This window comes from Motacilla alba, chromosome 2 (assembly GCF_015832195.1).
Source record: "Motacilla alba alba isolate MOTALB_02 chromosome 2, Motacilla_alba_V1.0_pri, whole genome shotgun sequence".
Taxonomy (NCBI): Eukaryota; Metazoa; Chordata; class Aves; order Passeriformes; family Motacillidae; genus Motacilla; species Motacilla alba.
The window spans coordinates 115,406,880-115,433,900 of NC_052017.1; the positions used below are offsets into that span (position 1 = coordinate 115,406,880).

At 40.0% G+C, this 27,021-nt stretch overlaps 1 protein-coding gene across 1 annotated transcript in view; it reads left to right on the forward strand.

Moving 5' to 3' along the window:
• Window positions 1-814: 814 nt before the first annotated feature.
• CLVS1 (clavesin 1) overlaps window positions 815-27,021 on the forward strand; it is a 99,398-nt gene continuing 73,191 nt past the window's right edge. Inside the window, exons 1-2 of the mRNA XM_038128868.1 lie at window positions 815-1,219; window positions 11,071-11,687. Of these exons, the coding sequence (XP_037984796.1) occupies window positions 11,299-11,687 (389 nt within the window). The 5' untranslated portion in view covers window positions 815-1,219; window positions 11,071-11,298. The remainder of the gene's footprint in view (window positions 1,220-11,070; window positions 11,688-27,021) is intronic.

Consider the following 27,021-nt stretch of genomic DNA (forward strand, 5'->3'; position numbering starts at 1 on the left):
TGGTTCTTCACTACACAAGATCCTTCAGTAACTGACTCAGGAAACATATCCAAAGCAGAGACCAAGAAAATAAATTGACTTTAATCCTCCAATTCCCAGAAATTATGCTCCACAATGCACAGGGACAGCAAAAGAAGAAATGCACTTTGCTGGTACATTTAATATTATTTTGATATTTATAGGAGCAGATGGGTGTGAATTTGGTCATTGCATCGCCCAAAGTCTTCCAAGTACAGTTTAATATAGGTCTTATGCGGCTTGAACAGAAAGTGATTTTTAGAACCTAATTTAATGACAGAAGTCCCCTCATATTGTTCTTTCCACCTCACCAGCTAAAGCTTACACATCTCTCTAATGAAAGATAGTTTGTGAAGTGGGTAGATGGCCTAATCAAAGGGCATTATGGAAGGACATTCTAGAAATGTAAAAGTATTCTAGGAGATAATGTGAGAATTCAAGGAGGACAAATTCATCCTGAAAACTCAGGCACTGCGTTGCTGGGGAAATTCCTGAACCTGAAGTACTTGGAAGTGGGGCTGAGAGAGTTCAGGGTGAAGCTTGTCCTGTTTTTTACATCCTTCACTAAACGTTTGCCGCGGGTTCTGTTGATGACAGTCCCTGCAGTCTGACCCAGACAAACTTCTCTTCTAAACCCAGGCTGCCATGTTCATTAAGGCAGCCCATGGACAATACACGGCCCATTAAGATCACCTTTCCATGGCTGCTGTAAATGCCGCAGGAGGCTGTGCTCTGCCCGACTTTCTCTGGGAAAGAGGCGATGCTAGAAAACAGGCGGTGAAGCCAATGCCGCTGGGTGGAAGCCCGCCTAGCTAAGCCCTCCCGGCGGCCAGCAGCCCCTTCCCACCCCTCCCGCGGCGGCGCGGAGCTCCCAGCCTGCATCCCGGGGTGCCGGAGCGCCGGGAGGCAGCCGGGGGAGCGGCAGGAGGGCTTAGGACCCAGGGGGACGGCAGTGGAAGGACCCAGGCTTTGGCGCACACGCCTCCTACCAAAAAAAAAAAAAAAAAAAAAAAAAAAAAAAAAAAAAAAAAAAAAAATCACAGCCCCGTGGAGCTGGCGCTCGCTCATTCAGTTTTCTAGAGAGATCTGAGCCGGAACCCGAGAGCCGGGAGATCTTTCTCGCCCACACAGCTCAGCAGCAAGGACATCTACAGGGGGAAAAACCCACCCCACGCAGCCCCTCGCCGCCGGCGCTGTGCAGGTATTTGGATTTGCCTTCTCTCGGGTTGCGCAGGGCGGCTCTCGGCGCTCCCCCCGCCCCGCCGGGCCCGGGATGCGGCGTTTCAGCACCGCGGGGCGGACAGCTCCGGCCTCGGCCGCTCCCGCCCGGCCTCCTGCTCCCTGCCTGCCCTGCTGCCGGCCCGCTCCCCCTTCCTGCCTGCCCTGCTCCCTGCCCGCTCCTCCTGCCTGCCTGCCCTGCTCCCTGCCCGCTCCCCCTTCCTGCCCGTCCTGCTCCCTGCCTGCTCCCCCTTCCTGCCTGCCCTGCTCCCTGCCTGCTCCCCCTTCCTGCCTGCCCTGCTCCCTGCCTGCTCCCCCTTCCTGCCCGTCCTGCTCCCTGCCCGCTCCCCCTTCCTGCCCGTCCTGCTCCCTGCCTGCTCCCCCTTCCTGCCTGCCCTGCTCCCTGCCTGCCCTGCTCCTGCCTGCTCTCCCCTGCCTCCTCCTCACTACCCTGCTCCCCCCGCCTGCCCTGCTCCCTACGCCTGTTTTGCCTCTTCCCTGTCCTGCTCCCCGTCTCCTGCCAGCCCTATTCCCTCCTGTCTCTCGCCTTCTTCCCGCCAAGCTCTCTGCCTGCTGCCTGCCCTACTCCTTGCCTGCCCAGCCTGCTGCCTGTTTCCCATTGCCTGCCCAGCCGCCTGACCTGCTCCTTCTGTTCCCTGCCTCCTGCCAGCTCTGGCTTTTGCCTCCTGCATGTCCAGCTCCCTGAGTGCCCTACCTCCTGCCTCCCAACATACATACCTCTCCTGTCTGCCAACCGACCTCTCCTGCATCTGCGTCCCTGCTGCCTGCCTGCTCTTTGCCCTGACTGCCTCTTTCTGCTGATCACTGCCTTCCCTGTCTCTATGTTCCCTGCCTCCACTGCTTGCCTCATGCCTGCCCTGACTCCCTACTCTCTGCCTCCACTGTCTCTTCCTTGACCTGCTCCCTCCCTGTCTCCTTATCCTCCTCTCTGCCTCTCTTCTTTGTCCTGCTGCCTCTACTTCCCTTACCTCCCCTCCCTCCTCTTGCCTCTCCTTGCCCTGCTTACTGCTTCCTGCCTCCTATATATCCTGCCTCTTCTTCCTCCAGTCGTCCTTGCCCTGATCCTCTGATTCTCTTCTCTTTGCCTTCTTCCATTCTGCCTTCCCTGTCTGCTCTCCTCCCCACCCCACTCCCTTGTCTCCTTTCCTCCCTGCCCCTGTTTCCCCACATTCCTCACTCTCCTGCCCTTTCTTCCCCTCCTGTCTTCTTTCTCCATCACCAGCCTCAATCCTTCCTGCAAGCGGGCATGGGACTGTAAGAATCAGTTCAGCAGCCCAGGTGCCGGGCAAGGAAGGAAAAGAGCACAAGTTGGAAGGGAAAGTCCAGATCCAATTTGAGACCCGGGAGAGATGAGAGGCGTGCAGAGGAAAAGGCTAAAACTGTGAGCTAAGTTAATGAATTAAGAGCTACAGCCAAGAGTTGACAAACAGGAGCTTGTCAAACAGCAGCAGATACCTGTTTGCTCCTCAGCAAATTGATGCCTGTTTTGACCAGTTGCACTTATTCCAAAGAGAGAGGAGTGATTAAAGGGAGGGGGAATGTGCCAGGTCAGTCAATTTTGTTGCTTTCCTGGTGGTAAACAGTGATGGGTGCAGAGAAGGAGTGAGGTGAATCACGTCTAGCATGTAGGTCCTTTGCTGCAGGAAGTCAAGAATTAAGTTCTGGTCTCTGCAAGGAGTGAGGGTGTTCATACCTCACTCACAGAAAAAAAATGCGAAGCAAATAACAGCTGGAGAAATCCCATGCATGCTACTGGCCTGACTTTAATTCTGTTTGCAATGGTTTAATCCTGAGAGGGTGAGGAAGGTCAGAGGAGAAAGGGAGTTTCCCCTTTTCAAAATGCTGATTCCTCAATTTTAACAAGCTCGTTGAATAATTAAGTTAAGGAGCAGATGGCTACTCCTTGTCCATCACTAAATAGTGACAGGATTATATTTGGAAGAAACAATTAAATTACAGAAAGTCTGCTTTCATGTGCTGTCTGAGTAATCAGATGATAACATAGATTATCTCCAGTACTAAAAGTTAATACAATGCCAACATTTACATGAGATATTATGTAACAGTATTATGCCATGCACTGCATAGCAAAGGTACTGGTTTAATTTTTCCTATAATGAGTCAGATAACCTTGTAGAGCTTTTCCTCATTTGCAGTCTGTATCCCACCTTGAAGTTTACAGGGGCAGTTTGTGCTGTCATGTATCTGTGCTGATGATTATTTTAAGAATTCTGTTGACTCATCTACCTTTAAAAACTATTGAGTATTTTCTAAATAATAGACTTTTGTAAGGAAAACACAAAACAATGAAAAATACTGCAACCTTTTCAACAAAACCTTCTTACTTTATTATATCATAATTTATAATTTCAAATCTGTTGCAGAGACAGGATACTCTAAGCAGCACTGAGTGCTGCTGAGTAGTAGTGTAAGCAGTGCAACTGAACTCAGCAGTGGAGGAACTGCAGAATCCATGCCATAGCACTGGGTCATAATTCCTTAAACTCTACATGCCTTGAACACGGACGTCATTTCACTGAAATATGTAACAGCAGCCTCCTCATCTTCCAAAAAAAGGCCCATGTCAGTTGAAATAGTAATGATCAGCCTCACAAAAGGATGGAGAATACTTCCTTCAAAAAGATGTAAACTCATGCAGTTGTTAACTTAAGCATGCAATTATTGAAGCAATTGTGCTATTGCTTAGCAAGTGAGTTATTTGCTCTCACAGCCTTGTACTGTAATGTCTCTCTGGCATAGACACAAACAAGATGTGACAATTGGGTGTTACTAGTTAAACAAAACAAAGCAAGAAAAAAAGGAAGCAACATTAGTCTCTTATAGAGTGGAAAAACTGAACAGAAGTTCACATGGTTTTCATCAGATGAGTTGTAATTTCTTTCCCTCTTGATCTAATGCTGCTCCATTAATTTAATTTGAGAATTTTCAAACAATTTAGTGGAATTTTGGTTTGCTTTGTTTGTTTTTTATTTCCTTCAGTAATATTTATAGAAATAAACTCTTTGAAATATGATATGTTTCTCCACTGAGAAAACAAACCCACACTGTATTATAAAGGTATACTAAGCTTTATTTCTACAAGTTTGAGATAAATTTCTAAGTGCTTTGTGTTTGTGCTGAGACTTCAGTAGAAATGAGAGAAAAAAACCCAGAAGGGCTGCATGAATTCCTGGGGGCAGAAATCCCTTCCTCTTTCCTTTCTCCTTTCTTTTCCTCTTTCCCCTTTCTTTTCCCCTTCCCTTCCCTTCCCTTCCCTTCCCTTCCCTTCCCTTCCCTTCCCTTCCCTTCCCTTCCCTTCCCTTCCCTTCCCTTCCCTTCCCTTCCCTTCCCTTCCCTTCCCTTCCCTTCCCTTCCCTTCCCTTCCCTTCCCTTCCCTTCCCTCCCCTTCCTTCCCCTTCTCTCCCCTCCCACAATGATGTGCCACAGACGCTTTCGTCTGACATAACATATAAAGCATACAGAAGTCAACAGTAATATATCACCATTGCATTTCATATTATTTGAAAGAACATAATTTTCCAAAGCATGGAGTAAACGAACTGCAAAATTAGATAAACCTCATGTTATTAAACATGCCCTACTGGATATCTTGTTAATATGTTTTGTTCTTTCTTCTGTATCTCTTCATGCAGATGTCGTAACACAGCTCCTACAGCATTTAGGCATTTTTGGACACCAGTGTTATGATTGTGTCTGTCAGATTTCTACATATACCTTCTTTATGAGGCTTGAGGGTCAGAATTCGTGCTTTGCATGCTGTTAGTTTCTGCTGCAAGATGTTTCTCTATTATTGGAGGAACTGACCTCTGTCTACTATGGAGTGGCCAGAGTGCTTTTGTTTGGTGATGCTTGCACTGTGACTGACATGGAAGTTCCTCATAAACTGCTGCTTCTTTGGCATGCCACAGGTCAGACCATACGTTTCCCATAGGGATTTCCAGATTATATGTGATTGGTGAACACTTGCAACTTAAAAACTATGATTTGAAGAAAAAATTAACCAAACTCTTGAGGTTAAGGCTGTTTTGTTTAACTTTTTTATTTCTGTGTTGGATAAGTTCCCCTCCTTGGCATGTGGTCCAATTCCTTAATATTCAGGTAGTTAATAATTTTTGCACATTTTAGGTCAAAAGACAACGGGACAGTTTTTTAATTTTATGTTTGCTAGGCAACTTTGTCTGTCTCCTCCTGCCTGGCAGCTTTTAGGAATAGCAGGACAACTTCAGATCGGTGCTGCAGACATGCCTGCCCTACATACTGTGCAGAGTAGTGAAGATCAGTTGAGTTTCTGCCATGTTTTGTGCTGTGCCATGGCTAAATTTCCACCACTGGACATTTAGATGTAGCCTGAGGGCAATCCGTGACTAACTCAAACTAGCAAGAAGATTGTACAATGACTAGGAATGCATGATGTGTTGTTTTTACTGAACTGAAGGAAATGTTAGTTTTCGTAAGTGAACTGAGAGATTCTACCCTGGGAAAATGTGAGAAACCATCAAATTCCCCACACAGCTGTCACAGCCACAAACATTCACTATTTTCATAATGACAAGAAGCAACAAATCCCAAGTGATGGTTTACAGGAGCACCAGTACTTGGAGCAGAAAGACATACGATATTTAACTAGTTAATGTTCACTGGGAGAATCCGGTCCCTTAGGAAAGATTCCAGAGAAGTAGTGGTGAGGCCACAGTTGGAGTATTGGGTCCTCTTCTGGGCTCCTCAGTACAAGGGAGACGTGAACATATTAGAGGAAGTCTGAAAAAGGGTCGAGGGGACGATGAAGAAAGATTCCCTGGTTGTTTACATGTAGGCTTTTGGCTCAGGAGAAATATGATTTGTTCCCAGCTCTGTGAAATGTGTCCTCTGGGATCTCAGGCAAATCACTCAGGGCTGTGCTTTTCCCCACAATCTCTGGAAGATGCCAGGGTCTTGCAGCCAAGGATGAAAGAGAGTCAGTTTTGCTCTTTTGAAATTGCTTCATGGAACTGGGGTAGGTTCCTTTCTAGGTCTGACTACTCCACTTCCAGTGCAGGTTTCTACTAAGGCACCACAAGGCCACAAAGGGCTATGGGAACCATTCCTTTAGTTACAGGTATGAATTCATCCTTGCCTGGCCTTATGGAGCAACTCCTGCTAAGCAGAACATAGCCCTAAGAGATTTTCCAGAATTAACATCAAAATATTTTTCAAAAAGAAATTTAATGAGATGACACCCACACTCTGAGATAAAATCATTCTATATTACCATTTTCCCTCCCTCCCTGCCCACTCCCTTCCTCTCTGGCATGATTTCAGCAGCTAATATCTGTATAAATGCTAGGAGTTAGGAATTATATAATGAGCCAAACCTTAGCAGTGATGCCTCTTAATACCAGGTGAGAATGAAATGTTAGTGCCTTCTCAATTTGAAAATTGTGGTAATGAAATTTCACATGGCAGATAGCTGTAGACTGGATGGAAAACATTTGGTAGATTAAGAGACAGCTAAAATCTTTCTGGAGCTGAATTGGATGGGAAAGGGCCAAATGGACATGAGCTGTTTAAAGAAGCAACTGGTGTTGCAGGGACTGGTAAGTGGGCAGGAACAAAATTATCCAGACAATTGCCATCATCACTGCAGGCAGGTTTTGACCAATTTTCCAGGGCATGCAGTGCAAACAGGGATTGAATGCTGACCCAGAAACTGTCTCTGAGGAGAGAGCAGTAAGGCATATTAAAATCTTTGAATGAAAAGTGCTTAGTATACTTTGGAAAAGTATTATTTTCATTTTAGTTTGTATAGTAAATATTACTATCATTTTATTATTACCTTTTTTTTTTCTTGAGGATTATGCAAAAAATGTAAGCTGCTTGTCTGAAAATTGTATCCCACTTGCAGTATGTTATCCATGCTGAACACTACTGTCCCTTGTCATTTCCTTGCTGGAACTGAAAATGAAACAGCCAAAATTGTATGTGACACCACAATTTTGGTGGAAAGTTCCCTCCTTGTTTTGATTTTAGTATGCTGAGTTTCAAAACTCTGTAATTTTTTTTTTCATTTAAGGCTGAATTTTCTTCCTTTGGAGGGATGATTTATTATAAGTGGCTGTGAAAAGACATTAGAAGAGCAAATAGTCCCTTGGGAACAAAGAATCACAAGATAGAAAAACAGCTGTTGAGACTATAACCCACTCTACTGTGCCAATACACAGTAACAATATTCAAAATAGGAAAACAAGGCCAGTATCTTCATTTGGGAGAAAAAACAACTCTGAACCAAACTGCACAAAGATGTAAACATCTGAAAACTTGGCAGATGGATCAGAGCTGTACACAACACTGGAAGAGAAGGAGAAATTGCCATGTGTGGGAGGAGGTGAAAATGGAGATGAAGCTTCTGTTATATCTTGGGAATCAGAATAAATCAGAACCATTTGAGAAAGTGCAGTGACAGTTAAACTGGGTAGCTATGGAGCACTAAATTTATTGTCAAGGTTAGCAGTGGGAGAACCAAATCATTCACTGATGTATATCAAGCTCCTTGAAGGCAATAGTGCTAGTGTGGATTGCTAACTTCATGATTTCCCTGCGATTCAGTAAGTGACAAAATTGTTCATACGTATTTTAGATTATTTTGCAATATATAACTTCACACCAATAAAGCATTTTAGTGCAGTCTGTTCCGGGTGATAATCAGGATAATCTACAAATAACTGTAATCCATGGTTATAGCTCAGCTCACTATCAGAAAACTCTGAAATGCATTTAAAAATGGATCTTCTGATAGAATGAGTATTTGCAAGTTGTTTTTTGGCAACAACATCTGACAAGAAAGATACATCTGCATGTCCCTCACCTTGGGATAATCCTGAGCATTTAAATTAGTTAAAAACAGTAGGAAACTTTAATGAAAATAAGTAGAACTATTTTTGACATTGAATAGTTGGGGAACCAATAAAAAAGGCCAGACTTTATTTCCTTGATCAAATCTCATTTTCTTCTGGAGAAGACTGAATTTGACCTTTCAAGAATTTGCTTTGTTGCCAAAGAAGCATCTTGGTGGAGGTGAGAGACAGAAAAGTAGCAGAGGAAGGGACAGTTTTACTCCCATGAACTCCTAGAAAATGGATGAACCACTGGGAATTGTGTGTGTGTGTGATTGCTGTCTGCTGCTAATCCTTGGGTGCTTTAGAACACATGCATAGAAGGGCCAAAAATTATCAGAGAGCTGGAGCACCTCTTTTGTGAAGACAGGCTGAGAGTTGGGGTGGTTCAGCCAGGAGAAGAGAAGGTTCCAGGGAGCCCTTACAGCAGCTGTACAGTACCTAAAGGGGGACTACAAAGATGGTCACAGACTTTTTACTAGGGCCTTGAGTAAAAGGGCAAGGGCTAACATTTTCAAACTGAAAGAGGACAGATTCAGATTGGATATAAAGAATTATTTTTTTTTTATTATGAGGGTGGTGAATCTCTGAAATGAGTTCCCCAGAGAAGTTGTGAATGCTCAAACATTGGAAGTGTTCAAGGCCAGGTAGAATGGGGCTTCGAAAAACTCGATCCAGTGAAAGATGTCCCCGCCCACGACAGGGAGATTGGACCAGCTGACCTTCAGAGATCCTCTCCAAACTAAAATGTTCTGTGATTCCACAATTTTGTGATTCTAAGCCGCAGGAATGCTAAAGGAATTGTAATTCATACTAGGTCATAAGCCAGAGCTAATGCTGACCCCAGATAAGCTTCTTGCAGAGTTTCCATACTCTACACTTGCTATAAAAACTAGGGAGGGACCAATCCTGACACCCCATTCCCCTAATGACAGTGTAACCCTGAAATATCCCTAGCTCTCCTAACTAACTCAGGGAGGCAGTTGTGAATAAACCTATGATTTAAGCAAGAAAATGTTGATGTCACCATTAACTTGAGATCTCAGTCACAAAATACTAGCCTGGTTTCTCTATGGCCTACTGTAATTTTACATCAATGGAATTCGGTCGATACCATTGAAATTACTCCAATTTGGTCTAATAATGGCAAGAGTAAAGAAAATAACTGTTACTTTATTTTTGTATAAGGAATCCCCCTTTATTACAGCTCTAATTTCTTTAAGAATTGAGTAGCCTGCACTCATGGACTACCCCTCAAAACCTGGGGACTTGTTTTCTGGAATAATTTGCACTCCATAGTGCCTTTTCAAAGCCCTCTTTTCTCCCAGCTCTGCCCTTCCTCGAGTTTTCCCAGGCTGATCAATCATCAGATACTCTGCTCTGCAGGTAGCTCTTTTCAACTCCAACTCCACAGTGAATACAGAAAGAGAATGCTTAATAAACTCTCCTTTGTGTCACCCACAGAAAGTCCAATTCATATTGCTGTTAAATGAAAAGCTTATCTCCCACCACAAATGTCCTTTAAGCAAATATGCAGAAACACTCTGTATTTAAATTTTGGGATTTCATCCTGGGGCTGCAGCTGTGGCATCTAAACTGTATTTTTTTATCAATAACATGCAAGGTCACAAAGCAGGGAACTGAGGCATCCCTTGAGCTCATTGGCTTCCAGGTCCTGCAACATAACTTTGAGCAAATCCGGGACCAAGAAATGCTTTGGCTGCTGCTCTCCCCTTTGTTTGATCTGAGAATGCTGAACCCAGGGGAGTAGCTGAATGAAATGGTTGTTTTGCTATAAATAATTCATAACATTCCAAACAGCTTTCTTCAAATACAAAAAGTATGTCTTTTACTGAGGGATTCCCTTTAAATTTTTAAAACCCATTTTTCTTTTTCAGAAATTAGAAAGAGAGATCTGTTAAGCCAGTGGGGGGGGGGGGGGGGGGGATGGTTTCCTTGTCTGTTTCTGTGATAGCTGAAAAATTGTATGGATCTTGATCTTTCCTCACACACGTATCACATTGGAACAGACCTTGATCTTATTTCACACAAGTGTAGCTACACAGACTTTGATGACAGCCTCTTGCTAATTATGTCACTGAAATGTAAGAGATTCACTGTACCGTTTTGCTCATACATAACAGCTTAAGCAGATTTTCTTCTAACACTTGTAAAAACAAATTCCAGGTAAAGTACCAAAATCAAAATTAAATTCAGAACTAGGTATTCAGGAAAGCTACAATATACTGAGAAAAGGAATTTTTAATAAAATAAATCTCTTTTCAACTAAAACACCAATCCTGCCAGACTGGATACATCAAGAACCTTATTTGTGGGAAGTTTCCCATGAAGACATATTGAGTCTCAATGGGAAATATTTCCAGTGAGTTTCTAAAAAGTAGATATTATCCCTGGTATTGGTGGAGTTTTAGGTTTTTTAAAAATCAGTTTTACAGTCAGCTCATGGTCTTATTCAAGGAGAGCTACAAGCTGATAGTACAGGTGATAAAATCAAATCAAACAGTTGCTCTGCTTAGTATGATGAGGGTAAATCTGTCTACTTATGAAGCTGAAATATTGCTCCTGTTAATGGTGGAAAAAAATTACTATCATCCTTGGCGTGAAGTTATGGATGCTGCAACTCCCACACTTCTGCTATACAGCTTTGAAAAGTGTATTCTAATAGCAATTTGATACAGCTTAATATTAATTGTCAATAAATCAGATTGCTTTTCTGAAAACCTGAAAACTCACATTCAAGATGTTAGTGACTGCCTTATCTCAAATGCACCCATTCTGAAATTATGTGACTTGTATCCTCCTACACAAAGAAATTTTATGGCTAAATAAATTCAGAAATGCATTCCTACAAGCTTTATATACACATTTAATCTTTCTTTTATGTATTTTCTTTTTCTTCTAGTAAGTGGTGGAATAAACAACACTTTCCTTTGAATGGATTATAGTACATGTGAACTGCCTGTTTCTCTGCAAGAATAAGAAAGCCCTTTGCTTTTGCTTGTTAAATATCAGCTTGATAGCAAAAAGCATCTGAATGGCTCACGCTCACAGCAGACCGTCAGTTGAATGGGATCAGCACTTCTACTAAAATATCTGAAGTCAAGGATTTGGAAAAGAGGTTTTTGCAGAGATGACCCATTTACAAGCTGGACTTAGTCCAGAGACTATAGAGAAAGCTCGCCTGGAACTGAATGAAAACCCAGACATTTTGCACCAGGATATCCAGCAAGTCAGGGACATGATCATCACGAGGCCTGACATTGGGTTTTTACGTACAGATGATGCCTTCATCTTGAGATTTCTTCGAGCCAGAAAGTTTCATCAAACTGAGGCCTTCAGACTGCTGGCTCAATACTTCCAATACCGCCAATTAAATCTGGATATGTTCAAAAACTTCAAGGCTGATGATCCAGGAATCAAACGGGCTCTGACAGACGGGTTTCCGGGAGTACTGGAAAATCGCGACCACTGCGGCAGGAAGATTCTTCTGCTTTTTGCAGCCAACTGGGATCAGAGTAGGTAAATGTAGATAGTGTCCTTATCTTTTTACACACACTCACACTCAACTTGTAATGGAATATTTGTGGCCATCTTTGAAGCAGCAAGGCCATTTTCAGCAAAATATTTTGTACCCATATCTCCATTACACCGTAACTTCCATCTCACCAGATCATTTGTCCCCATACTTAGGACACAGGGCCATTGAGAGTTAAGGATACATCTGTGTGTCATATAAGTAGCTTGTGTCCCTGTTTTCTTAAAGAAATATTTCCAAATTTTAGCCAGATTATGGTTTTTTTGCTGTATGTACAGTAGTGTCTATGATACAATTACTTCAGCTGTATCATGGACCAGTCAAACAGGTTAACAGAAAACATTTCAAAACATATGGAGATTCTTGTAGCTGTCCTGGTGCAGAAGAAACTGACAATATTTATTCTATCTTCAGACTTTCTAACAGATTGCTTGCTTGTTTGTTTGTTTGAACTGTTTTGGGAATTGCAGCCTCTGCTCTATTTCCACAAACTGCATTGAGATTTCTACACACTCTGGTGGCTCTATGTTGCTAGTCCGATAAATGGGAGATTCACACAAAACATATTTTCTGTTTGGGCCATTTCTTTACAGAATGGTATGAACAAAGATATCTCCTAGCCATTATTATAAAATAATGTCCTTAAGTGTTAATAGGATTAGTCAGCTTTCACTACCTATTTGTAGTGGCACAGAGAAATGGGGCTAGTCCAGGAATATCATGTCCACATTGTCCTTGTCTTTCTAAGTTATTCCATTCCATTTTCCCGGCCTTCATGGTAAGGTGGAGAAGTATAATCAGCTGTAGGTTTACAACGTGTTCTGTGGAATCTTGATAAACATCATATGAAAGAACAAAATTCGGATTCAGGTTTTAAGTACCATCAGTTCTGATGATTTCCAGGTAGGATTTTGTCTTGCCATGGTCTAAAGTTTTTGATGAAAAAGTCTTATCCTTAGGAGTCAATAGATTGGAGCTTTGATTTTACATCATAGAAATTATTAGAGAACAATACACATATGCCTGCAACTTTTAATGGTTTTAGTTTTCTGGGAAAACCTTTCACCAACATGTGAAAAGCAGAGTTCAGAAGTGTTTCTGATTTTCATTTGCATGTGAATAAATGTACAGAAAATGATACAGAAGTGTAACTTTTCTTAATCAAACATGTTTGGTTAAATGGTGAACAGAGGGCAGTAATAAAAGTCCTATTACCTACAAACAGGCCAGCAGTTTATCTCCTGTCTTTCGGAACTGCAAGTTTGCCTTTCTTTCAACCCCAGAACTCTTCTGTTAGCAATTGGCCTGAAGAGAAAGATGAATGCACAGGTATCTGGAATTAATAGAAAGCATCAGCTTTAGAGGACAGAAGCACAGTGGAACTGCTGGTTGCATTAAGGGATTTAGGTATTACATAGAGCCAGCTTTGGGTTTCTGATCCCTCAACAAAATGAATCTTTGTGATTAACCTGGTACATCAGGTCCTGCTCTTGGAAAGCTGAGAGTGCTGGTGTCTAAGGCTCCTGCAATGAAATTTCAACAGAATAATGACTCCTGTTAGATTTTGGCTCGTATTTTCTGCAAGATCTTTAATATGCATCCATGTGTGTGTATGTGTATGTCTGTGTGTATGTCTGGGTGTGCAAAAACTAAACCAACCCTGCACGTTTCTGAAAATATAATTTTAACTTTCAAGGAAAAAAAGCTGAGGCAAATAGCACAGGATGTACTTTCCTAAGAATCCTCAGTGACATTAAAAAACATATGCAAATTTTACCTCAGTTCAGCCACTGAACCTCATATCTTCTGTGGATTCAGATGACAAGAAGTGTTTTTGCTCTGGGCTTTTGTGGCACTCCAGGTGCAACAGGGATTTGGGACAGGATTTGGGCTGTAAGTAAATGGACATCCTCCTCCTTTTTTGCTGTCTAAAGACATCAACAAGAGGAAAATCTGTTAAGGAGAAGGAAATGGTGAGTGCAATGTCCTGTTAAGCCGCATGGGAGCAGGTTATTGACCAGAAGAAACACAAATTTCACAAAGAAGTTCAAAAAGGCATTGTGCACATCTTACATAAATTGTCTTGGGCAACCTTTCTGCAGACGTGTCTTCAGTGATGGCAAGATGTTCACAAGCTCACATTTCAGCTGAATGCTAGTGGAATCGGCCATGATGTTGACATGCAAGAGTAAGAGCTGACCCTTCAGCCTGCCTTTCCTTACTTTAGTCTCATTTGCCACTGGCTTTGCCTTCTCTTTCTTTATGATCAAATTCTAATTTATGAGAGGTTATTTATAAAGAAACAATAATTTTTAAAGAGTCTGTGAAAATGAGACTAGCTATAGTCCATAAATTGATTTTCAGTCCAGACATCCTTACCATTTATGTGCCTGGTATGCATGGTTGCTGTTGGCACATGTCAAAGAGGCAGAAGAAACCTTGAAACTTTCTGCACTTATAAATACATTGATTTTAAACAGGAAATGTCATTATTTGTGTAATATGACTTCTTGGACAAATCAGATCCAAGATGTTTCTAAGGTATTCCCTGTATCAAAGATAGAATTTCCATGTAAGCTTCTAGAAACATTTGTAATTTCAGCCACCAGAATGCAGCTGATAGACCTGACATTTCTAGCAAACTAGTTTTAATTTCCAGTCTCAATGTTTCCAGCTTCAGCTTCAAGCTGCTAGATCATGTTAGTTTAAATGTACCACAAAACCAGCTTCCCATGTTTGTACTTTTGTGTCCTGACCACGTCACATTTAACCTATTTTTGAGTTCACTGGGGAGGCGGCACTTTCGGGTAAGTCTCTGCCAGGCAGCAAGAAGATACTGCATTTGTGACTCTGCAGCAGAGGTTCTTGTGTTCACCTTCAACCACGGGGAAAGTAAAACAGCTAACACCCTTGTCCTCAAGGGGAAAAAACACTTTTTGTTGTCCACAAGGTAAAGAACACACCTCTGAGCAGCCAGCACAGTAAAGATAATGTTCTGCAAGGCTATCCACTAGATTAATGTATCACAATACATTTAAGATGCTAAAGTTTAAACAGTTTTAACTTCTCTACTCTCAGAACTGGGGAGATTTTCCAGGTTTAAAATACCCTTCATCATTCTTTTCTGGACTGTTCCTATCATTTTAGTGTTGTTGCTAAGGTGCAGGTAGATGAACTAAATAAAAATTTTCACTAATAAATCATGAAGTGATAACTCTATCTCATCTGTTCAGTAGTTTCCTCCTTTTAGATACAAGATTGTCACTCTGTTCTTAACTACTCTATCCCATTTTGAGCTCATGTTCAGCTCAAATTTGCTTTCAAGTTAGTTTCCTAAAATACAAATGCCAGTGGTAAATGTGTCATACATTCTCATCCATAATGTGGGCACAGTCTCGCATGTGATTCATGCTCTTCTGCAGAGCTAAACAAGTCCTGCTCCCCAGTTATCATTTCAAGAGGTTTGTGACATCTGCAAAGTTCATTGGCAAGAATTTTATTTTTGTTTCCACATGGTTCAAAAATATGATGATGATTTTTTGATCAAAACCTCTTTGGTGACAGGGAAAAAACCACAAGGGATAATAATTCTTATTGCCAAACCACTGGCTGAGATTGATCAAGTTTCAGAGTTAGACTAATTTAGCATGTTCTGCATAGGTTTGATTTCTCTCCATTGTTCAGGCAGATTTCTTAAAGATGATGTCATCACTTTCTCTTAATTCCTGCATAGTATATTTTGGATCTGTTAGTTAAATTTAATCACATATTCAATACCTTCATTTTCACTTATTTAATATTGAATAAATGAAAATGAGCAGATGAATAGAAAAGAAAGAGAAGTGAGGGCGAAAAAACCTGTTGAGTTATATTACTGTAAACTAGTACAGGGGAGGGACATTTTTCACTTTGATCAGAACTCAAAGTGTGAACCCACCTGAAACCCACAAAGACTTTACTTACACCGCTTCTTACAGAGCACTTTATTTTGAATGCAAATTTGTGCAGCAATAAAGACAGATAATGATGTCAAACTGATCACGTAATGAAATTTTTGATTGAATTGTTTGCATGATAAAAAATTCCAGTCTGTAAAACAAACAAATGTGTACACACACTTTGATGAGACCTGAGCAAGGATTTAATGTAAAAAAATGTTCCATGTGCTGGAATACAAATACTCTTTCTCACATTTTTTCATTTCCTCACTCTTACCAAATCTAAGCCCTCACTCCTCTGATCCACCTGTACTGAATCTGAAGCTTTTAAAGAAGTTAGGTAAGATGGCATTCTCAGCTGTTGGATTGAGGAAGGCCTTCAGTAGCTTCCACAGCTGTTCCTATGTTTGCTACTGTCTTCTAACACAAGCTGCTCATCCACCAAGGAGACGGAGCTTTGGGTGAACAAGTAATTCAGCAGAAGGTGTTCATTAATCTTCCAAGCAAAAATGTTGCTTTCAAGGTTGTTCAGCCAACATAAAATTTATTTTTGTGTAGAGAGCCAGAAGAAAGACTCCAATCACAATACTCTGCAAATAGCACTTGGGGTAGAGAGCAGAATATTTTTCATAGTTTTTTTTTCAGTAAGATGGTAATTAGTTTCTGTCTTCATGTCTGTGCCTTAGAAGCTGTCACATAGCTCCAAAAATTCTGTGAGTCAGACAGAGAAAACCTGCTGCTTTGTTTACAACATACAATCCCAAGTCAACTGCTAGCCATAAACTGTCTTTTATTACCCAGAGCATCTCAAATGCCAGATACTTACCATTCTGTAGGACAGTGGACTCACTAAACGGAAAGGAAATATTCTAACACAGAGGTAAACCGACAGCTATAAATATTTTAAAGGATCATAATAGAACCCAAGTATGTCCTTCCTGAGAATGCTCAAAGTGGTGTAATTACAAGGGTATTGTCATCATCAGATCCTGTTGGTATAAAAGAATACGTCTCAAGTGTTGATTGTTCTAATACATTTCAAGCCTAGTCTCAGATGCTTAATAGAATATGAGGTAATAAACATCTGCTGAGACTGATTTATAGCCACAGGCGAACTGTGGCAATAACTCAGCCTCGTGTCTGTTTATCATGAGAGATTACAGCTGAAGTGCAGCCAGCCCTAACACCATAATGATTTTTGCACATCAAATCTTTGGGTTTGGTTAGGAGCTAGTGATTCTGTGTTGGGAGACGCTTACAGTAATGCAGATTGACATTGTGGTTCAAGCATTGCATTGACCAATAAAAAGTTTAGAAGCGTGCTGCACAAAAAAGAATAATTCATCTTACATTATTTAGCTGGTCTGAAATGGTAGCAGAATTCAGGATAGTAGGGAAGGCAGCATAGCGTAAGTATAATACTCATTTAGAAGAGTAACAGATGTGCAAATTAGATGTTGGACAAAGAAGAAAAGAAGAAGCTCTGTCTTGAAATGTTCTAATTTGCTTGCAGGCAGCAACTTAATTCAGTTAGTACCATTTATTATGGAAGCCATATTTGGGAAGGCAATTGTAGCCCATCTGAATGACAGCAGGATGACATACACAAATGAGAACCCTGTGTTGCTCTACGAAGGGAATCCAAGACAGAGAAAATGTCTGAAAAAAGAGAAAGAAAAACAACAGCTGGGAAAGTTATGAAGCATATGTTGAAGAATGAGATAAGCCTTACTGAAAAGAAAAAAAAAAATCCATGAAGAGGGATTGGCAATCAAACACATTTTGAGAGGAAAGAGGTGACTGGATGGTGTTGGGCTGAGGGCTGACTGAAGAGCTGTGAAGGACAGTGCCTGGGGGAGAGAAACACAGTTGCAGGAGCTTTCCCCCAGAATAACACAGGAAAATATAGGGCAGACTGGAAAGTGGCTCTATTCACCTTCCTCCTGAGGCAAAAAGAAACCAATCCAATTCCCATGCTTTATAAAGTGGAAAGAAGGTCAGATGATAAAGAAAAATGTACAAACACACATACACAACAAGCACATAGGCACACACATACACACAGCAAACACATAGGCACATATAGACATCCCCTGCTTTTCTTCTCAGACTCTGAAAATACTCAATTTTTGCATAAGAGTTTATGTCTTGGTGTAAGAAAAGAGAAACTGCATACATTTGTGATTGCACTTGTCCCTAAAAGAATGACCCTCAGTCCTACGTGGGCTGTATATGTCATCCTCATACATTGGATCAGCAAAAGAGCACCACAACAGAGCTACATCCACAGAATAGTAGGAAGCCAAGCTATGTGCCATCTCACATGGTTCTTTGCTCTTTTGAACTTTGGAGACTGCTGCAAACCATGAATGAACGTTCTTATAAATAGCAGCTTCTCAAGGTGAATCTTTGTAGGAAGAGACCAGAACACTTTTTTTGTCACAGCACTCCTAAAATCAAGTTTTCTAAATATCTAATATTCTGATCAGGTTCTAACTTGCCAACCTAACTAAAAGCAGCCAAGGCAAATTCAGGCATTGCAGCAGGAACAGATTGAAAAGAGTCAGGGAAGGAAAAAAAAATTAATTCTCTGCCCAGCTATTTAATAAGCTACATGCAGTAGAAGCATCAGAAAAGAATGAAAATACTGAGCTGGAATCCTTAAATACATTTGAAATTTTAAAATTTTAATACCTCCTTGATATATTATTTCCCCAGGCCATGATTTATTTTAGACTCTTTCCTCTGAACTCTGAGCCCTGTATCAATTGCATTTTACATTGAAATATCTGTTTTTTTTCACTCTGGCAAGTGCTGAGCATCCTCCAATTCCCTCAGAACCCTCAGAACAGCACAAGGGATGCTTAAGAACTGGAGCTGTTAGACCATAGGATCCCACAGGAGTTACAGCAGAGAGTCAGGATGTGAATGTTGTGGTGGCTGCTCAATTCCATGGAATACCTGAACAGCACGCTGGGGTAAATTGTACCCTGTCACCACAGTCACCCTGCTTCAGGGCATTTCCTTGCCATGATGAAGGTGGAGGATGAGGGAGACATGGTTGGTCCTGTGGTTGCCATGACCATGGGAAGCTCTCAGTGATGTTGGAAATTAAGTGGCACAAGCACCTAGCTGCCACGTACTCCTAAAAATTTAACCAAGCAGATAGAATAGAGGGCAGGTAAAAGGATGGAGGAGTAAAGTCATTCCAATAAATCAGATTAAAAATTGAATTGTTAAAGGTCTTCTGTATTTTACCTCCTTTGTCATGGTTGAAACAATAAAAGAGTTGGAGCATCATAATTAATATGCCATGACTGGAGATTTGGTTTCTAAAAAAGTGAAAATGGAATAATTTCTTAAGAAAGAGGAAATTTTGGTCTTAAATTCTGATTGCACTCACACAGTTTTTGTTTTTAATAAGTGCGGCAACCACAGAGGCAGCAAAAAGCAACTATCCCTTGTTCACAGACCATGATAATCTCATCTCTGGAAACTTCCTGGAGGGTCCATTTGTTGCAGGGACAGAGGGCAAAGCAAGCCAGTTAGCCTCCTGCTGACACTATTTCCTATGTAACTGCTTATGAAACCTGTCCATGCTGAGCAAACTAAAGCTACTACAAATTCATTTTAAGGAGGAAGATAATATGCAAATATGTTTTTCTTTATAGTGAGATGGTATCTCTTTTCCACCATGCCATTGCAGAGGATGGCACTTGTTTGTGCATGTATTAACATATTTGGTGCCAGTTTTCTTTCACACATGCAATATAAATCACAGCACCATTAAAGTTATGATGCTAGAGGTTCAAAAACAACCTATTTGAAAAGGGTATATGGAGTATTTATGTAATATCCCATAATACATCTTTAGGGATCAAAATTGAATATTTGATTGAAAGCGTAAGCTAGTGACTGCTGTATCAACATACATAAGAAAAAAATTACTTGATTTTCAGAGTCAGATTGTTGTGGTCTCTATTTTAACCTTGCCAACCTGCTGTGTATCAAACCTCTTCTTATTCCTGCAGGAGAACTTTTGGTCTGATCCCATAGAATCCCTCTCAAGTGTACTTTAAAACACACATATTCTCACATACTGCACCAAGACCTGATGGTCTAAATTAATGAAGCAGGAAGAATGTTTTTAAAACTTTTTAAACCACTATGCTTTTCTTCATTGTGATCCAGCTACAAGCTATCCCCTTTCCTTTCCTACAGATAGTCCTGTGCTCCTTTCTGCAAAATTGTGATCTCAGCTTCTCTGGTTTTATAACATGTCAGTAGAGGAACTGAATTCCATAAATTCAACTATGAATGAAGTAACATAGGTGAAAAAAAGGGGCAACAACACAAGGCCACTGCTATGGTGTGATCAAAAACATTTGTTCCCCTTGCCATGGCCAAATATTTCACTGTTTCCTTCGTCCTGACTGCCTTTCACAGCAAATCCAAGAGATGCCAGTCATGTATTTTAGATGTGCACAGATCAATCTGCAGAGTATATGTGCTGCCTACGCCACTTCAGAGTGCTAGGCTGCGTGATAGCACACAGGATTGCTTTTGTATGGGTATTTCTAACCAGGGTGATAACTCTATCTGAGTAATCTTTGTCCTCTCCTGTTGGAGCTGTGCTCCTCTAAGCTGTTCCTGCTTTGCAAAGTTTTTCCATAAGTGTGCCTTGCCTTGCTTTCCCAGGGTTAATCCTACCTGTCTGTTGTATAGGTACAAAAGAAGAAATGTGATTTATAGTCAAAGAGAGAGACTGAGCAAAAATCCTGCTTCCAAATCTACTGCATTTAAAACCTAAATAAAAAAGGAGGAGGAGTAAACTCCGACCTAGGGAGAGATGGTGGGAAATTTTTCCATTTCTTAGTTTCTCATTTACATGTAAGCTACTTCTATCTGACTCCTGCAATTTAAATTCACTTTTATTCTGATAAAGCCTTCAATTCTGTTTGAATAAAAGAGTTTTACAAGTCTGGGGAAAATGGCAATTTGTGTATGCTGTGCTGCCAATTAGTGCCTTTTTCCAGCATCTTATTGTTATTGTCTGCTGAAATGTATACACAGGTACAAGCACGTTCACTTTCTTTCAGAGAACATTTTATATGAATCATTTAAAAGTACATCAGGACCATTTTGGCATTTACTTCAGAAAGAGGCTTAGCAGATGTAAGCTCCAGGTTAAAAGCCAAGCAGAATTGTGAGACAGCAGACACACCTGCCATTATTGGTTTTGTCCTGGCTGACAGGTTTGTCTCTATTGGGATTTTCTCACCTCTTGATTTCTTAAATCAGGTGGTCATGGGTAACTAATATTGACTGGGAACAAAAGGATTTGAAGGTAAAGAATGGACTACAAGTGAAATATATACAGTAAAGTGATACCACTGGGGAAGCAAAGAGTCTGGGCAGTATTACAGGAATGTTGTCAGCAGGACAGCAGGAGTTACTCACCTTTACCCACCTTTAGTCCTGTAACCTAAGTACAAGCACAAGAGCCAAGTCTAAGCTGAGTCAGAAGAACAGTGCAACAAGAAGTCTGAAAAATATGACAATGTCATACAAGTTGAAGTTAATAAGAGGTGTGATTCAATTATTCCTATATATATAAATTTACTTCAACAAAATGTGGTAGTAAACAGTGGATATACAGAATAAAAGCAAAATTATCCCAAATACTAAACAGAATTCAATTTCCAAATATTAAAAAAAAGTTTGCAATGACTAAGATACAGATAACTGTGGCATTCTGTGGGCTCATCAGCAACGACACCAGTGATATGCCTTGCTTTAGACATTCACTTAAGTATCTTATGAATCAGTATACTTCTCATGCAGAAACAAAAGACTGCATTTACTTGGCCATTAAACACTGTCCCAAAATATTAACTACAGCTAAGTCAGCCTAATGCAAGGGAATGGAGCGGTCAAGGGTTCTGCCAGATCAAGATGAACAATCACAGAGAGTCTGAAATGTGTTTTTGTGGAGTGAAACTAATGGCAACATAATTGGAATAATTTTGCAAAGACTTGATGGCTTGTAGTTATTCTTTGATACTGCATAAGGCCTTTTTAGTAATCTTTTGGTGAAGTCAAAATATTATCTAGAATAAAGAGAAGTATGCACTACTGTTACTTTTATGAAAATTAATTCTGATGTTGTAATGAATGTGTCCTAAGGCTGTGCAGAGATCTATAAAATGGACTGTCCCTACCTGATTTTCCCCTTTCAATATAGTCTAAACTGTGAGACAATAACATACAAAAAAAGGATAATCAGTGTAGTATTAAGAAACATGGAAATTTTAACAAATCATCCCATGATACCATGAAAACATCTCTGATGACATCTCCTGAAAAGCAGGCTTTTCATCTTTAAAAAAAGTTAAAAGTTTAAAGATTAAAAAAAAGAATTAAAAATTTTTTGGTTTGTTCCTTTTTTTTTTCTTTTGGTTGGTTGGTTGGGTGATTTTTTGGGTTCTTTTTTTTTTTTTATGGAAAGGAAAATATGAAAAATTAGGTATTCTTTGTAAAAAAGCTAGTCCAAAGATAAACATGTAAATGTTTTCCACAAATAAGAGGAAGTGAAAACAAGCAGTGATTTATTTGTTCAAAATTTACACATTTGCCTCTAATATCAAGTTCTTCTTCTGGAATCTTTCTCAAGGCCATGCAACTATGTTTGCTGTGGTAATTTCTGCTGATCCTTTTTCTGCCTCTTTCTGGCTGCCTTTTGACAAAACAGGGCCTTCTTGCTGTCTTGTGGCTTTATTTCAGTGCTTGTGTTTGGAGTAGAAGTCCTGATTGCTCCAGCTATCTCATTCCAGAGCTTCTTTCTTCAAATACCAGCACGGAGTCTGCCAGGACATCACTGTGCATTGAGTTCAAAAGCACTCATTTTTTTTCCTATTATGTCCTGAACTTAATTCTTGCATATGTTTCTTCATTGACAATTATTTTATAATTGAATTAGCAGTATAGAGTCGTGACTTCAGCTAATCACATTTCTTCAGTAATTCTCTGTATTGACTATATGGAAATTCTTATTAGAGGTGTGAAAAAATTAGTTTGAATTAATTATTTTAGCTTCATAATAAAAAGAAATACAAACAGAAATAGAAGAGTATTAATTGCATTGTAATTTTACAGTTTCCAGTTGGTTAGAAACTCAAAAGGCAGCCCTTTCCCTCAGAAACAGCAAACCAAAAACCAGCAGTTGCCAGAAACCGCACATATAAATATACTCCATCGTTTAGAGGTCAGAGTAATTTAGGAGGTTGCTGATAACTTCTTTAATAAGAAAATAGTGAAACTTTTATTTCAGACTCCCTAACATTGCAATTTGTGGGAAATTCTCTTTTCAGCTCCACTCCCTTTAACAGTGTATGAACCACTTAGATAACTTTTCTCTGGAAAGTCCTAAGAAAATTTGATGGTCTCCCCAAACTAATTATATAACATTATTATTCCAAGGCAAGGACTGCACTACACCTGCAACCCTCATCTGTACCCTGCTGGGAATTGCTGGCATGTGCTGTAAAACTGTACTGGCTTCAAGGGAATAAGGATATCAGGCTGGGCTTCTTTTCTCCATTACCATGCACCCAATGCAAGGCTCCACAATTCTATTTCTGTTGCCTTTGGGATCTCAGCTTAAGCAGTTACTACCCACTATTGCTGTCAGCATGTTACACCAAGGTCTACCCTATCCCATTCAAGAAAAATCCTTCATGCTGCTAGATCATAGAATTAGAAACCTTAGTTAAAAGGCAGAGTTTATTTCAGAAATTTAAGGTTTCAAATCCAGATACTGAACTATAAGTGAAGCATTGATCAATTTCTTCAGGTAGATTGACAAATCCTTTTTCTCTTTTTTCTTGGTTTTTTGGGGTTTTTTTTAATAATGAAGAAATAATGTACTAAGCCTCTGCATTCACATAAATTAAAGTACTTAAAATTATGAATACTGGTCTTGGAGTTTTAAAATAAGTTTAATTTTCCTTTCTGTGATCATCTAAAATAATATCTTAAAAATTGATTCTAGCTTATTTTGTCCCCTGATCCTGCACAAAAGGCATTTTGAAAACAACTGCAACCCTGGCAGTTTCTAATTTTCAATTTGCAGCCTGAACTTTAAGATTTTTGTTCTGTAATTGTTTCATCTATTTTGAGAAGGCCAGTCTCAGCACTGCTGTATTTCTAAATGAGCTGGGCCAGTGACATTAATTTGTTCAGGTTGCTGCTTGGGAAAATTTTCAGGGGAGTTATGCTAGGCTCACATCTTTTTCCTTTGACCTTCAGCTCACTCAGGAAACTGTAATTTGCAATTTGAAGGCAAAAAACCACCCCCAAAACCCCAACCCATTACAAAAGACTATTTTTTTCAAAGGAACCTTGCACATCCCAGGAATACTCACATCCTCACTTTCACAGGATCAAGTGCTTGCAGCCATCTCAGGATCTCAACCGTTTTCATTTCCTCAAACCTAACCAATTCTGCCTAAGCGGTAGCAAAATCCACAGAAAAAAAAAAAAGATATTAAGCTTTTGTTAGGCTTTGGGTTTGCTCCATTGCTGCCATCCACACAGAAATGTGAAAGGCTCGTTAGCACCATACAGAACAGCGCTGATGATATTTGCTTTCTGTATTCAGTAATTCCCCTTCAAAAAGAGCAGTTGCTGCACTTGCCAGAGATGTTACAGTGGTGGTCATGCATGCTGCCTACAGGATTACATAAGGTTTCTACTGCAACGTTGTATGGTTGAGACTGATGGTGTCATTCCATAATTTTAATTTTCTACCAGCTACTTATAAAATTCATTCAGTTATCATATTTTGTTGATTGACATATTGGGGAGCCATGTGTCTGTGGAATCCAGACCTCCCAGAGTACCTTCTGTTTGCTGCTGTCCACACAGGAAGTTGGATACCCAACGAAATCTGGAGCAAATGTGTCACAACCTATTTTTACCTTGCTAAAGTTTCTGTAAAGTCTGCAGTCTTCTACAGAAGTGGCTTATTTGCTCTTTCTGTGGAGAAAAAATAAATCTTCCTTTTAAGGGGGAATGTTTTTTGCTATTCATTCCTTCACTTTCTTCAATGAAGTTGTGTGAAATATGATCCACTCAAAAGGAGCTAGGGTGAAAATGTTCATTTTTCTTGAGCTTCATGGCACTGTATATCCTTTTCAGTATAACTGTGCAAAGTGGTTTCTTTGTGACTGGCAGCACCATGATTCTATATACTTTTATCAGTCTTTATTACATAAATCTACACAGTTTCATTTTTTTTCCTGGTCCTTCTCTCCTGTCCACTTGAATCATCATAACAAGTTTTCAACATTGTTTCTGCAGAGACATGCGGGTAATTTTTTTCTAGACTGCTGTCTTATGAATCTTTATTGCATCTGTTTTGAGTTCCCCAGTGATTATTTCTACACCAATAATATCAAGTTCCTCCATCTTGTCAGCTATATCAAAGTTGCTTATTGTTCCAGTGGGAAACCTCTATGACATATAATACTTGACACAATTTTTCATTTATTTATAAGAAATGATTAGAATATTTTCGTGTCTGTCTTTTATGTGCCCTGAAGAGCTCTAACTAAAACAAATTTAAACCTTACTGTGATTGACGTGAGTTTTGTACATATTTCCAATATCTGCTACTTTCTGTAGTAGCCTTAGCCAAGTATATGCTGTTTGCCTGATTTAACAGCCAGTTTAGATGCTTACTAATGTATATTTGCATTTCTACTTTCTACCACTTCTTCTCATGTCCTGGTAACCTCTTACCCTAAATGTATCTCAAGAGATAGATACATTTTTTGAGGCTTTCTGGGATGAGTAACCAGGTGCTGTTTTAATGTCCACAAACAATGATATGAGTTTTGTCATTTTGAACACAGCACTCTCAAAATAAGTGCACTGGTGAGCAGTTATTTGATGTTAACTTTACTATTTGATCAAGTCATCATTGAAGTCTGCTGTAAGAGTGACTGTTGGCCAGCAAAGGGATAATTAAATAATTTTCTTGGAATTCTTTAACATAAAATACGCTAATATGCCATTTGGTTAGCTAATAAAAGATCTTCCTGTGAACTTTTAATTATTTTTTTTAATGTAGCAGAAGTTCCATTTTGTAACTAAAAGGGGTCCTGATACTTTAGACCGAGAGTAGGATTTGCAAGTGGCAACGTTATGTTGTCATAATGCCCAGTAGTAATCTTTTGGCAGGCAAGTGAGATGAATGGTGGTGTGACAAAAAATAAATGAAAAGTCATGTCAGTTAGTGAGGAATAGCAAACATTGTGGAAATCTGTAGAATTACCTAGAAAAGCAGCATTATTGTGCAATGAAGTCAAAGAAAATGTTGGATTTTAGTACATGGCCACATCTGATATGGAGGTCTTTCATTCTTTCTGAACTCTGTGCACTTCCATCTGGATTTTCAATTACATTTAACCTTTTAAGAAAAGCATTATGTCATTATGGACACCATAATTAAGAATTGTACTTATTGTGCAGAGGTGGTCCAAAAAGTTGATTGTTAGGCTGCCTTAAGGATGAGATGGAGAACAAATAGGTAAACGTAATGATTTCTTTTATGCATCCTGATATTCCAAACTCACCTTGAATATGAAATTCACTTTATACTGTATTGTTTCAAAAAGAAGTGGACGTAAAAAAATACAACTATCTGACCAAAGAAAAAGAAAAGGCAATGAAAGGAATTCATTAGTGTTATGAACAAGTGAGGTGATTGAATCAGGAGAGAAGAAAAAGTTCAGGGCTGTTTCAGATGGGAAGATGTTGAAGATGCAGAGGAGATATAGCTAGAGGGGACATAGTAGAATCACACAGAGAAAACATGATGCCAAGGAAGCTGAATCAGTGGTGTCATTTGTACCTTCCAACAACAAAGCAAAGGAACTGTATAATTGCTTTCAGCCATTAAGCAGTAGCTTCATAATGTTCAAAATAAAATCCTTTCCCTTTCTGTGATGAAAAATTAACTTGTGAAATGCAGTGGTGCAAGAAATTGAGCAAATAGCTTAGTGTGATGCAAGGATGCAAGAGGGAATAAGAAAAGGCTATGAAATCACACAGAGTAAAATAAACAACAGAGGTCATCAATCCTAATGATTCTGGCCACAGCCATTCATGCACCAGCCATTCGTTTTGTTCTCTATTACTACAGCTGTGCTTTGAGGAAACCATCACAGCGTTGGTGAGATCACCACAGGAGATTAAAAACCACCTCCTAAATGGGATCCTGAGCTGTGTGTTACCACAAGTCGTCTCCTAAATTCCCAACAGTGGAGGCCACTAACCTGAAACCACCGTGGACTCCTGTCTCTGCTCATGCTGGAGT